General features: G+C 40.9%; 1 protein-coding gene across 2 annotated transcripts; it reads left to right on the top strand.

Moving 5' to 3' along the window:
- The first annotated feature begins 119 nt into the window (after nt 1-119).
- Nucleotides 120-12,361, top strand: rhot1b (ras homolog family member T1). 2 transcript variants are annotated; one of them, XM_046410889.1, is made up of 20 exons: nt 120-507; nt 1,161-1,219; nt 1,385-1,466; nt 1,571-1,614; nt 1,709-1,762; nt 1,891-1,943; nt 2,420-2,528; nt 3,533-3,634; nt 3,900-3,998; nt 4,111-4,219; nt 4,321-4,441; nt 4,654-4,738; nt 5,177-5,322; nt 5,839-5,939; nt 6,191-6,321; nt 6,498-6,581; nt 7,457-7,579; nt 7,660-7,862; nt 9,822-9,944; nt 10,662-12,361. In XM_046410889.1, the coding sequence occupies exons 1-20, from the start codon at nt 471-473 to the stop codon at nt 10,777-10,779; spliced, it is 1,983 nt and encodes a 660-aa protein (XP_046266845.1). In that variant the 5' UTR covers nt 120-470; the 3' UTR covers nt 10,780-12,361. The 2 variants fall into 2 exon arrangements, with proteins under 2 accessions (XP_046266845.1, XP_046266854.1); XM_046410898.1 differs by lacking the exon at nt 9,822-9,944 and having other exon boundaries at nt 128-507.
- The last annotated feature ends 1,799 nt before the right edge of the window (nt 12,362-14,160 follow it).

Raw genomic sequence — 14,160 nt, 5'->3', positions numbered from 1 at the left:
GTCTGAAAAACGTTAGGACTTCGGCTTGTTTTAAGTCGGAATTATCATAATATTATTCGCTTGAAAAACCCCAACGAGTGTTTGTGCCGTGGGCTATTATATACCATACGTTAATCTTGTAACAATATACGATCTTTGCTCCCCCCAGTCAGCTGATTCAGAGGGGCGTGGCTGGGAGCACGCAAGCGCCCGCTAATGCTGTAACGGCCAAGTTTAGCTCTGTGGCTGTGCTGAGCGGGTGGGGTACAGTATAAACACCTAGCTGGTATCCTGGATATCTAAAGGTTTGTGCAAATCTTTAATGGCGTACCGCCTGTTCTGAACCAGCTTAAACCGAAGCTGAAATGCGAAAGTAGTCGTTAGCAAAGCGAGCCAGGCCGAGGACAGCTGGCTGGCTTTACCCTTCATCCAGACAGGAGCATAAATGTTTCACACATACCAGTTTACCGAGTTCGTCGACGTTGGAGAGGATGCGCAAGGACGTGAGGATATTATTACTGGGAGAGCGTGAGTCAAGCCGTCTTTTACACCTTGGTCAGCAGTTGTCTGCAGCGTCAGCCTGTAGTGTTCACTTTGCACGGATGCTACCAGCATGTGATGCTGACAACCAGAGCAGACCAGCGTCTCATGATGTCTGCGTTAATGCTAACAATGTTCTGTAAAAGTCCTGGAAGCGTCTTGCATTTGTCCAGACAGAAAGGCGTTTCATTTTATTTTACACTTAAAAATGTTGATGTTTGGATGTTTAGGGCTCAGTGTATAGAAAGACAGATGCAAGCCGAGTGTCCAGAATATTGAAATCCCTGCATTGTTTCTTCCTGTGTTTTTCTCTCATTATTGGACTCCTGAAACATCATGATCTTTATGGAGGCATATAGACTTATAGAACAGTTTTATTTTCCTCTGCAGGTACTTCTCCACAGAAGGCCTTCCTACTTTGGAAAGTGGTCTCTTCTTAGGTTATCAACAGAACAGTTAGGAATAAAGTTTGCAGTTTGCAGGTCTCAGACTTAGTAGCAAGAAATCACACAGAGGGCCAGTGGTTTTAAAACAGAACCAGGATCAAAGCTGCGATTGCTTGACTAAAATATTAATTTGACCTGTAAGGAGTGTAATGACTTTTGTGCTCTCACTCCTCTTGTCTCTTCCTCCATTGACAGCCAAAGTGGGGAAGACGTCTCTCATCATGTCCCTGGTCAGCGAGGAGTTCCCAGATGTGGTATGGATAAATTCTTATTATGCCAGATGTTGAAAACCTTGATTATGCCTCTCCAACTCCGACTTAATGAACACTTCCTGTTGTAGTGTTTGATTTGACTGTTGTATTGAAGTCCTGTAAGCAGCTGTAAACATGTAAGTGATAGCCAAGTTGTGTTCAACCAAGGTTCCCTACCGAGCTGAGGAGATCACCATACCTGCAGATGTCACACCTGAGAGAGTGCCCACACACATTGTGGACTATTCAGGTACTTTAAGCCCATGATTGTTTCTTCGTTTGACTTTGTTTGCAGTGACTGGCAGATTAGAAAAAGAAAGTCTTTTTAACTGTACACACGTCTCTCTCCTACAGAGGCGGAGCAGACAGATGAGCAGTTGTTTCAGGAGATCTCCAAGGTCAGCCGGTGCTTTATGCATTTATGTTAATTCGGAGAGAAATGCTGAGTCCAGATAAAAGCCTAATGGCCATCTGTGTCGGTCTCTCTCATAGGCAAATGTGATTTGCATTGTCTACTCTGTCAACAATAAGAAGTCCATAGAAAAGGTGAGTTTGCCTGTGTTGCTAGCATTCCCAGAATTTGTTTTTATAGCTATAAACAGAATAATCTGTGAGACCGTTAGCATGTACTGCTACACATTTTGTTTGAACTTTTCTGCCTTTGTTATCCATAGGTGACCAGCCACTGGATCCCCCTCATTACTGAAAACACAGACAAGGACAGCAGGTGTGAACTTGTGTAAAAAAAATAGTTTGTCAGCTCAGTTTTGAAATATGGAGCGAAGAGGCTCCCTCTTTCTGCATTTGCCTATGAGAATGTCAAAGCACAGCCGGCTCCTAAAGCACAATCAACCTTGTGAAGAGTGTGCAGATTTTCTGTAGCAAAAGGCCAGACGTGGAATTTTTCTACTCACGGCTGACGTGATGACCCATAGTCACGGCGTGGAAAATGTCTCACCGATGCTTCTCTGTAAGCAGGGAGCATCAGCGGAAGAGCAGCGCCTCACACGAGCAGATTCAGCCTCGTTCTCCCTTTTTTTGTGGTGTGATATTTTCACTGTGAAATGAGTCACTGCTTTTTCTGTGAGGGGAAAATACTGATATAATGAAAGTGAAAAGATTTGAATAAAATACACACTTGTGTCTGATGAATTTTTTGTTATTTATCTGTATTAATACAATGCCCTGTGTGCTTCTGCCCAGGGTCCCTCTGATCCTGGTGGGAAACAAGTCAGACCTGGTGGAACACAGCAGCATGGAGACCATACTGCCCATTATGAACCAGTACAGTGAGATAGAGACTTGTGTTGAGGTAAGGTGGTGCCCCTTCTGTTGATTTCTCTGATAAATTCTTCCACATTCAATTAATGAAGTGCGAATCGTGTTGATACAGACATCAGACAGACACACGTGTGTGTTGGCCAGTGCCACAAGGTCAAAAGATGTTCATTGCAATGGAAATCAATATCTTCGCCTGTCGTCTGCTCATTAAACAGAACATAAAGAAGGGAAGAAACATGACAGGAGTTCAACAATAACCGGAAACTTTGAGGAGGCAAGAGGAACAGCTTTGTTTTTAGGTCAACAATCATTTTATTTTAATTTATCCACTGACGTTACTGAAATTGAACGTTAAAATCTTGGTAAATAGAGGTCAAAAAGTTTTCCATATGATGATAATAAAGAATAGCTGCATTATATAAATTATATATATTCTCTTCTTGTGTCTTAGCAAAATCCTTAGTTTTAACACTTATATAAGCAAAAGTCTTTACAACCTCTTACATGCTTAGTCTCTACCTTGCTATTACACTAACTGAACGTGTGTTCCCTTTGTAAAGTGTATCAAAACAGTCAGTTGTCAGTAATGTGAACTTCTGAAGTGCCCAGCTGTGGAAGTCTGTGACCTTTAGATAATATTGTCAGTTATACTGATTGTTCTTATGCGTACACATGAACCTGCCTGATGTTTTACTCTTCAACACCGACTGCTATATCTTAACAGGACTTGTGTTTCTTCAGACTGGTTAATTAGACCAGGCGCGTCGCTCAGACAGATCCTGTGTGTTAATACCCTGTCTGGGCCTCACTTAGCTCACGCACACAGTATATACAGACATACTGTATACACACACAGGCAGGTAGCTAAACAGACATGACCCTACTTTGCTAGTGTCACGTAGTAAAGGCATTAAGGTTTTTATGTGCTACAGGAGTACGGACTGCTATATGTGGTCTGCTATGGAGCCGCACTGCACTGTTGAAAATCAATATACGTGTACGTGTAGTTTACCTGCCTTTCTTTGTTGTTTCCAGTGTTCAGCGAAAAACCTGAAGAACATCTCAGAGCTGTTCTACTATGCCCAGAAGGCAGTTCTGCACCCCACAGGTCCTCTCTACTGTCCAGAGAAGAAAGCTGTAAGAGTACAAGTCCACTGTGTGAATTCTGCACTGCTGTTTTGTCATCCAGTACAGCTTGTTTTACATCAAAGCCTGTGTTTGGAAAATCTCTATTAACCTAAATTTGAGAGAGTTATGTTGTGCAATCTTTGATTTTGGTTTGTTAGCCTACAATTCTGTCTGAAATTGTATAAGTCATAGGCTACTTTGGGGTTCAAATTGAAGTTTAGGTCAATAACAAAATCACTTTGCTGAAGACACTTTGGATGGGCCTCTTTCCCAGATGAAGACACTTTGTGTGAAAGCCCTGACTCGAATCTTCAAAGTGTCTGACTTAGACAATGATGGGATTCTCAACGACAACGAGCTCAACTTCTTCCAGGTAAACTGGTGACTGCCGTAGCCGAAGCTGTCGAGGTAAACAATGGGTTCAACCGTTTGCACGTGACCTTCTAGTTTTTACAACAAGGCTGTTTTTGTTTGACGGCTCTCAGAGGACGTGCTTCAACACCCCACTGGAGCCTCAGGCGCTGGAGGACGTGAAAAATGTGGTGAGGAAGAATTTGAGTGATGGAGTGTGTGACAACGGACTCTCTTTGAAAGGTAGGAGTGGATGGACTGGCCATCACAATCAGAGACGTGTGTGTGTGTGTGCACATCAACATGACTGCTCTGTTTGGTGTTTCTGTGACATTCCTCTCCAGGCTTCCTGTTCCTCCACACCCTTTTCATCCAGCGGGGCCGCCACGAAACCACGTGGACTGTGCTGAGGAGGTTTGGATATGATGACGACCTGGAATTAAATCAGGACTACCTCTTCCCTCCGTGAGTCTCAGCTCGGCCTTTTTTAAACGTGTCATTTTAATTCCATTCAAATGTACTGCAGATGGTTGTTATCATATTATTTCCCACATATAGGGACACATGTATTTGTGCACACCATTATTAGTAAATAAGGATTCATTGGTAGATTCCTTTTGACATGAGGTTTGTCTTGTGTTCTGCCTGGGCTCATTTACTTTGCACTCTCTCTCTAGGTTGAAAATTCCCCCAGACTGCACCACAGAGCTCAACCACAATGCCTACCTCTTCCTCCAGAGCGTCTTTGACAAACATGACAAGGTACAATCCTGTACACCTGGATCTGTACTTACTTTAGCCTTTGCCCCGGTGAGGCACTTACAAGAAGCCGCTCAGTATGGAGCACCGCACCAAAATACACTGCCACAGCCAACACTGACCACCTGCTGGGACGTGAGTTAACGTCTTGTCACTGAGAAGGGATTGACAAGAGTATTAGCCACGAGGTTAGAATGAAAGTCAAAGAGTGAAAGTGGCAGCTGGTGCCAAGATCTGCTTTCTGTTGTTGTTGCTGTTGTAGTTGTAGTGAATGAGTGCTTCAGTCGTGTTTGTTTTCTCAAGTAGAAATGACAGGCGTCCAGCTGAGTGAATTCTGTTCTTGAAAACAGTGGCAGCAAGGGAAGTTCTTTAAGTCTTTTAAAATCCCATTTGAATTATTTCCTGCCTTAAGCACTATTTTTGTTGTTTTATGCCTATCAGGACCGTGACTGTGCCTTGTCATCAGGGGAGCTGGCAGACCTGTTTGATGTTTTTCCCTACATGCCCTGGGGTCCAGATGTCAATAACACAGTTTGCACTAATGAACAGGGATGGATCACCTACCAGGGTTATCTCTCCCAGTGGACGTAAGAGGCCATTAATAGTCCTTTCACATTTAACAAAAAAAACCCACTAACATTCACTAACATCTGGCTTTTGTCGTCAGTGGGGAAGGGTACAATCTGCATTCATTTCTGGGTCAAATATTCATTCAAGTAGCACTCAAACAGTTTGAAAGAGAGTCTGAAGTAAAAGATAAACAAGCCCTTAAGCTTTCAGCAGGTACTTCCTGATATAACTTAGAAATTTGCTTTCTCAAACTGCATTTTATATTATTTACAAATTATATTGTTTTATATATCTATAAAAATTAAACGCTTATTTTAAAATAATATTTTTTTTCCTAATTAGGACAAAAACAAAAATTGCCATTATAGTAATTCAAAAGATATAACAGTTGCATAAAAATTCTACACATAGTGGCTTTCAACAAAAAAAAATGGTAATAATTAATAATGAATCATTGTACAAATCTGTGTGGATATAAAAGATGGTGGTTTCTGTATTTAACAAACCTTTGCCTTCAACTCACATTTGTCCAGGTTAACAACATATCTGGATGTCCAGCGATGCCTCGAGTATTTGGGTTACCTTGGTTACTCAATAATTGCTGAGCAGGAGTCCCAGGCAGCAGGAATCACAGGTAAATAACTTTATTCCACCTTTTCCAGTTGTTACATTCAAGGCAAGCTATAAATTTTTCTAAAAAACAAAAAAAATCATATCAAAATTTGGCTTTATATGTTGTTGATCTGTCTCAGTGGTGTCCGTGATCACAGTGAATCAGTGCAGTGGTGATGCAACAGTTTGCTAACTGACTGCAGGCATGTGTTGTGTACAGCAGTAGTCTAAAACTGATCCTCTGATGCCCGTGTGTGGTTTTCCCCCCTGCAGTGACCAGAGATAAGAAGATTGACCTACAGAAGAAGCAGACCCAGCGCAGCGTCTTCCGCTGCAATGTCTTTGGAGACAGTGGCAGTGGAAAGAGCGGCTTCCTCCAAGCCTTCCTTGGTAACAACCTCATGGTAAATGGAAATGAACACCAGCACTGACGCATTTCAGTGCCTACTTTGCCCTCACAAGCCACAGAGAAACTGCAAAAAGCAAACATTACAGCACATCACATGTGTGGAAAGTATTCCACTGAAATAATTATTTCATGATCTGCTTTTACCTAATTTTTCTCCTCTTCACTCTTCAGCGCCAAAAAACAATTAAAGAGGAACACAGATCCTACTATGCCATCAGCACGACATATGTTTACGGCCAGGAGAAATACCTTCTTGTGAGTATCAAAGATACCGCTAATATGGCTTTTTAATAATAGTAATGCACAAATTCGCTGATGTATTTGATGTTTTTGTGTTGTATTTAGTACATAATAATATTCAGTGTATGTGAGCTTGTCAACTGTGAACCATCAAGGCCAGCCCAGGCTGGCTGTGCTTACGTGGCTGTTTATATAAGCTTCTTATCATGTTCACCTTCGCATTACACTCCTCACTTGCAAACACCGTCGGCTTTGCATGTGTTGTTGGTGCTACTGCAATATATAGCTGAAACATGTTAGTTCACTCAAGCACATACAGCAGTACATCAACGGCACTCTTTTCTTGAAGGCTGTGAAGAATGTTTGATATGCTGGCACTTCCATCTGCTGGCATCCTCACTGATACTTCTGTCAGCAGACAACTGCATTAATACTGTCGTGATGCCTTCAGGCTCATGCTGCTGCAGGATCAGTAAAACAGCAGTCACTGAATATTCTCAGCATAAGACCCTTTATTTAAGTAATTTTATGTTCAAATTTCTGACAATATATTTTAAACTTAACAGTAATCCCATCCTGTGTGTACATAATAAGAAATCCTCAAACAATGTGCATCTTCAGCTGCGATTGCTGACTGAGCTACAGTGATGCCCCACAAAAAGCCGAGACAAACACATCCTGCAGTTCTTTGCACCACCCATTAAAGCCAGAAAACGATGGCTGCTGGTCGCTGCAGCTGGCCACAGTGATGCAGTTAACGTTCATAACAAATGTTGAAACCCTGCAGTGTTCTTTTAACACTCAGCTTATCTTGCATTCAATGTTAGAGGTCCTTTTATCCATGCTGAATGTATGCAGCTTTTTTTTTAATGAACCTCCTCTCCTTTCAGCTTCATGAAGTGTTCCCTGACTTTGACTACCTGTCTGATGCTGATCTGGCCTGCGACATTGTCTGCCTGGTCTATGATGTCAGCAACCCTTACTCCTTTGAATACTGCGCCAAAGTCTTCAAGGTAAAGCTTTATATCAAAAGATAAATATTTACCTGTGAAAAACATCTAAACCATGATCGCCCATCTCTTTCAAATCTCAGCAATACTTTATGGACAGCAAGACTCCATGCATGATGATAGCTGCCAAGTCAGACCTGCCAGAGATCAAACAGATGTATGGCTGCAGTCCTCTGGAGTTCTGTAGGAGGCACAAGATGCCACCTCCCCAGTCCTTCACCTGCAACACTGCAGCAGCACCCAGCAAAGACATCTACACCAAACTTACCACTATGGCCATGTACCCGTAAGTACACACACACAGACACACACACACACACCTGATCTAGATTTGTTTAACTGGCACTCGTTATTTTTAGGTGCTCCAAATGGAGACCACTATGAAGTCATTTTTATCAATGTGTGTATTGTGTATTTGAAGCTACAGCTGATATCATAACAAACCCAGTACTGCTTCATAGACTGGAGTTGATTACAGTGGCGTTCAAGTGACAGGACTTTCTTACCTCTTTACTAGACACAACGTTCTGCTTTAAAATGGTCCAAAGTTATAGGAAGACATATTATTATTATTTAATAATTTATGCATTAAGGTTATAATGTTCTGTTTTTGTTGAGAATATTTTAGAGACGTGTGAACTGTATTGTGTCATACTGACAGGTGTTATTTAGCCTGCATTCATTGATATAACTCAACAGTTTTGACAAAAACTGACAATTATGTCCTTCGTAAAGGACTGATATGTTTTACTGCATTGTTTTTAGGTAAGTGTATCTAAATAAACTTGAGTGTGTACAAGTAACACACTTTTTATTATTCCATTATTCTTTCCTTTTCCAGTCACTAAGCCTACCAGCTAATGAATGAACTATAGCATTTGGTTATGATGGTTCATCCACTAGAAGAAAGCTTTTTAATTCTTGCTCCCAATAGTGTTAAAAAGGGACACACAGTGTATTAACTGCAGCTTCAGTCTTTCCTTCATAGTGCTGCACATGGTCTGTGCCTTATGAAGGCCAGTGTGCACAGTCTGTGTCTTTGTGTATGCATCCCCCTGGGTCTGTGGAGAAATGGGCTGGCAAACTTACAGACTTAAAAAATCCTCAGCTATGGATCATCTGATGTAGTCGCTTAGTCACCGAGTGCTCGCTTTCTGATGTTAAATATTTTTAATTCTGTATTTCTGTACGCTGGGAAGATTTCCAGCTGATTACGAGTCACCTGCAGAAATATGAAACAGGTGGAATAGATGGATATATTTTTTTTCCTTTTGCAGTCTTCTTCTTTTAATAGACTTTCTTTCAATTAATAGCTTATACACGGAGCTGTAGTGTGTGTTATTTCAGTCGATTTACTCCGTGTCTCAGGTTAAAGCTTCTCCCTGTGGGGATGTTCCTCCTCTCTGCAAGCGTCAGTATCTGACATGATGTACTTCAGTCCACATTAACGCACTTCACTGCCCTCTAGACATGTTGCACTTGGTCTAATGCCACAGTGTTTTTCCTTGAGCGTGAACGGGTTTCCCCCGCTGAGCAGTTATGTTGATCTCTCCCAGAGGCTCACGCTCCTGCAGTCAGTCTTTGTGCAGTGGGCCGTCAACACACAGTGTCTCTCTGCACGTCACACAGTTACATACTGTTACACACACAGCAGCTATTGTAAGATTCTGAATATTTTTAGTTTAAATTCATAAATTGTGTTTGTGAATTACATTATAATTGTAGAGAAATATTTGTCACGTCCTTATGCCAGAGAGGGATGTTTTTTTGTGTGTGTGTGTTTTAAAATGTGTTAACATGTATTCCCCATTATATTTACTGATAAATTTGCTGTGATATAGTAATGCAGCAATGTCATAGTTTTTGAGAGGATCACCACTATAATGAACTTGATTCCACATAAAAAAAATATGCCGTAGTTACAAAGATTTTTTTAGTTGATTTGGAATTTATTGGACAGTTCATTCTGAATACTGTATCTTGAATTGTATCTACTGTATCAATAATCTCGTTACAATGATCTTTTAGAGATGAGTTTACACCATTCCTTTTTCCCACATAGCTTGAAATAGTTCACTGTTGTCAAAACCAATTTTCATTCTCTTTTGTGGCTTCTGGTTCCCAGATGATGAGTCACAAATGATTCATTTCATGGTGGTGGCGTCTTAAACTCTTCTTCTTCCTTTTGTGTGTTCTGTATGTAACCTGTGCGTCGGTGGTTGTCTTTCTCCGTATGTCTCCTCAGCCACGCCCGGCTGCGCTGCATGTGCACTTGTAACCGGTGCACCTTCTGCTTGTGTCAGAACTTCCTGAACTCTGAGCTGCTGCAGATGGTCAGGGCCAAACTCTACGCTGTTGTACTCAGAAGGTCTTTTATTTTTTGTTACCTTTTCACAAAACTTCTCAGTCTCTGATGACCTCTCAGATTTGTTGCCATCATCATCCAAGCTTGCCCTTTTTGTTTCTCCTCGTTTTTTTGCTTGCCTTTTTTTGCAGTTTTTTTTTTAAAGTAATAATAACAATTTCATGCTGCCACAGTCCTTTTGATGTTATCCTTTTCTGCTCAGAAGCCAGTCTAATTTTCTTCCTACCTTGTGTGACGTGTTTGCTTCCTGTACTTGCATTGAAATCGTGTACTTTTCTACATCAATCTCATTCGCATTGTCATTTGGTCAGTGTCGGCCTTCTTGTTGTCTTCTTTGCTCATGTCACTGTGTCTCAGCCATCTTATTTAGCGGATATGTCATATCTAATATCTGGTCTTGTTGTCTCACGTCGTAAGTGTAATCATACGCTTCCCTCATCTGTTTGACTGGCTTTTGTTTTCCATATTTTCAACTTCTGTCATCAGTTCACCCCTGATTTCTTTTTCTTTCTTTCTCTTTATGTTCATGTTAATTATTTAAGGATAATTTAATCCTTTGTAGCAACACTTAGACCTCAAACATCATGTGTTTATAGTTGACAGATATTAGTGTAAGAAATAGACGGAATATATTTATCTTGTAATTTATAATGTTAAAATCTCTGTCTCCGTCTTTACTGTCCTTCCCTTCTGTCTGTCTCTGTATTTATCTCATAACAGACATGTGAGCCAAGCAGACCTAAAGAGCTCGACCTTCTGGCTGAGAGCGAGCGTCGGGGCCACAGTGTTCGTGGTGCTGGGCTTCACCATGTACAGAGTGCTGCTCAAACCCCGGTGATCCTCGGGCGACCGGGGTCCACCGCTCTTTACACCCACGACACATACAGAGCTATTTTGACCAGTCACAAAATAAGGCTTTCTCACTTGCATTCTGAAGAGGAAACATTTGTTAAAAATCCACCGTTGTTTTGTAGTTTAATGGATCCCAGTTGAAAAATAATGCATTTTGTTTTTGCGTGGGGAAAATAGTGAGTAAACATTCATTTTCATTCCACTGGAAATTTCTCTTTCTGTGGATAAAAGAGAACCAAATATTTAATTTTGTACCAAAGTTGCTAATTTGCTTAATCTGTTAGTCTTCAAGTAGTTGCAAAGTAACATATATATATATATATATATTTATAATGAAAATGATGGTAAGATGCTGATGAGCCATGATGAGTAACATATGAGTGAGTTACATGTAGCTATTTTTTGGTTGCTTGCTGACTGAAATGAAGAAGTCTGTGTCAGTTGTAATGGGGATTTGTGATTGTGTGAGGTGAGCATTGCTGCTTTCATTTGGGTGAGCAATATGTAAATAGTGTATATAATATAATAGACTGTACTTTTGTTAGTCCCAAAGGGCCATGTGTGATTCACGCTCAAAACATCATCGACATCAACCGCCTGGTCATGAACTTGCACAAATATTAGCATTGATTATTCACACTGACAGATACTGGTTAGCTTTTCAAGGCCAAATGCTTGGGCGCACACTTTATTATTATTTTTAAATGTTACATGATCCAGTGTTGTATCTGAGTCGGTGTTTGATCGGTGGATGTGTAGCAGATCTGCTGCTCTCTCTCACTCTCATGTCTTCCGATGTTGGTCACTTTGTCAGCACAGGCTCAGCCATGCTTGTGTACAACCTCGAATCCAAAAAAGTTGGGACAATCTAAATTGTGAATAAAAACAGCATACAGTCATTGGTAAACGAACAGTTTACAAAGTGTCCCCAAGTCAGAGTAGTAATGACCTCTATTCAGTCATGTGTTTCACAAAGTGGCGAGCCTCTTTGTGAACAGCTGAGCTTTTCAAGGATGCCCCCTTCATACCCAATCCTATCAGCTGTTACCAGCGAACCTTTTTACCTGTGGGATGTTCCAGACAGGTGTTTTTTGAGCGGTACACAGTATATGTCTAAAGAGATTGTGAGATTATTACATCCAGTTTGGTTTTTTTTATGTTTCACACAGTGTTCAGACTTTTTTGGAGTCGTAGTTGTACTGAGATATTGAAACTCTACAGTTGTACAGCCATTCTGTACATTTTGTGTCTGCATGCCTCAGAATTACTGACCCCATTCCAGTGTTTTCACTTGTGCATTGCTGTCCAGATCCCCAATAACCCAGGGATGTAGTGAAGTTTACAGTTGGACAGAAGTTCTGAACAGAGTGTTGAGTCACACTGAAGTCTGATGTTCATTTGACCCTTGTTGTGATTCCTGGTCAGCTCTCCCGGTTACAGAACATGCAATAATGCGGCCCTGGATGTTAATTTTCACACAGCTGCGACTGCTTGCCACAAGGCTCAGTTTGATTTATTGACTCATCCCTGCCTTTCCAAAAGTTTACAATAAATAAACATGTCTGTTACATCAGGTGGAATTTATTCTTTTCAGTTGACCAAAAGAAGATTGAACATGTTACCATTACTCGCTTTCCAAGTAGCATTCTCCACAGGGCAGTGTAAGGCTGGGAAGGATCATGTGTTAGCCATAGCGAACATGATGAAGACAGCTTCGTCAGTTGTTACCGCCGTGGTGACATCCAATCACATGACCAACTTTATTTTTGTCATTTAATTAGATTTTAAATATGAAAATTTGATTCAAGCGGACACAAGAGGGCAGCATTGCCCAAAAATAAAAGATAACTCACCAGTGGATAAAACCTGGCCAAAGTGAGTGGCTGCCTTGAAATGTTGAAAACCAGTAAATTGAGGCCTTTTTTTATGCTTAAGTAAGCACACCAGCTTCCATAATGAGCCATGATGGAAGTGGAGATGGACCAGGTTGAGGTTATGACTAAGTGTTTAGACTGTGATATTGTACAAGACGTTTAGGAAGAGCTGCATGTGTAATCACATTGATGAGTACTTTATTATTTTAAATGATATTGCATTAATGTTCCAATACAGTACAAAGACTTAATCAAGACATCACATCACCTCAACTCACAAATCCCATTTTACTCAACAAGCCTTTCTCTCTCCCGATTAAAAAATTATGTTAAATATGTTAAATTATAATTTAACATTGAGTCATCACAGTGAGTGCTGGGCTAATAACAGAAATAACCCTCATGGTTGGTATTTTGTCAGATTCAAAACATGTTTCAATTCACACTGAATATTAAATCATCTTCTATTCTAGCTTTGTCTGAGTTTTACTCATTTTTAGGCACATACAGGTCCAGCTGTGGTCGAAACAACTGGACAGCATGGAGTAACATGAGGGACGTAGTAGAGGGGATTTTCTGTTTTATTTTCGTCTTGTTAGACCAAATCGCTAACCCACACACTTTTTCAAAAGCAATCACGCAGTACCCTGGGCCTCAGAAGAGACACTGAAAGGGTTGGTTTGTTAAATCCATATCGTTCTACGAGACACAGCATTTTGACGTCTGGAGCTGGGCTGTCTGGTGCAGCTGCTTTGTCAGGACATTTAAAGCCCCACTGGTTCTCTCACTAACGAGCATCAGTAATTATGTGAGACAGACACTGTGCTGCATGAGGAGTCCAATTTAACCCTGAAAATCAAGCTCCCTTCTGATAATGTCTATGTTCTGGTGATACCGCCTTTTAGATTGGGAACTAATGTCTTAGAGAACAGTTAGTGCCTGCAAACAGCTTTGAGAGCTGATGAAAGAGAGCAATCCTCCCCAGCTGTTAATTGATACACAAGCAAAGTTCTCCCAGAGCACAGCAGGTGTCTTTCCCTCCTTCTGTCTAAATCCCCCTGTCTCATCTGCCTCTCGTGTTACAGCTCCTCGGCTGGTGTTGGCACATGACTAGCGAAAGCAACCACGTCAAAGCTTCTTTTGTCCAATTAACTGCGTGATGCCTGTAACGAAACAAGTGAATAATTCCCCTCAGTCACGGTAATATGAAAGATGGGATGTGACCCGTCTTAAAGAGATTGTGACAAGGTTTATATTTAAATTGATTTATTTGCTTATAAGTCGTTTTGTAATCATGGGACTAAAATAAGAAATTTTCATAAAATTGTTAAGCATCCGGGGCATGCGGTGTTATTATTCTATCTCTTCACACACAGTTGTTTTTAGGGAAGTTACACTCTTTTCTGTGGATGAAGGATTTTATATCTGGTTTTTCAGGAGCAGTTGAAGATGAATTAAACCGAAATGTAAGTTTAAGTTCATGCAATTAAGGT

This window comes from Scatophagus argus, chromosome 2, assembly GCF_020382885.2.
Source record: "Scatophagus argus isolate fScaArg1 chromosome 2, fScaArg1.pri, whole genome shotgun sequence".
Classification (NCBI taxonomy): domain Eukaryota; kingdom Metazoa; phylum Chordata; class Actinopteri; family Scatophagidae; genus Scatophagus; species Scatophagus argus.
This window is presented reverse-complemented; position numbering and strand designations above follow the sequence as displayed.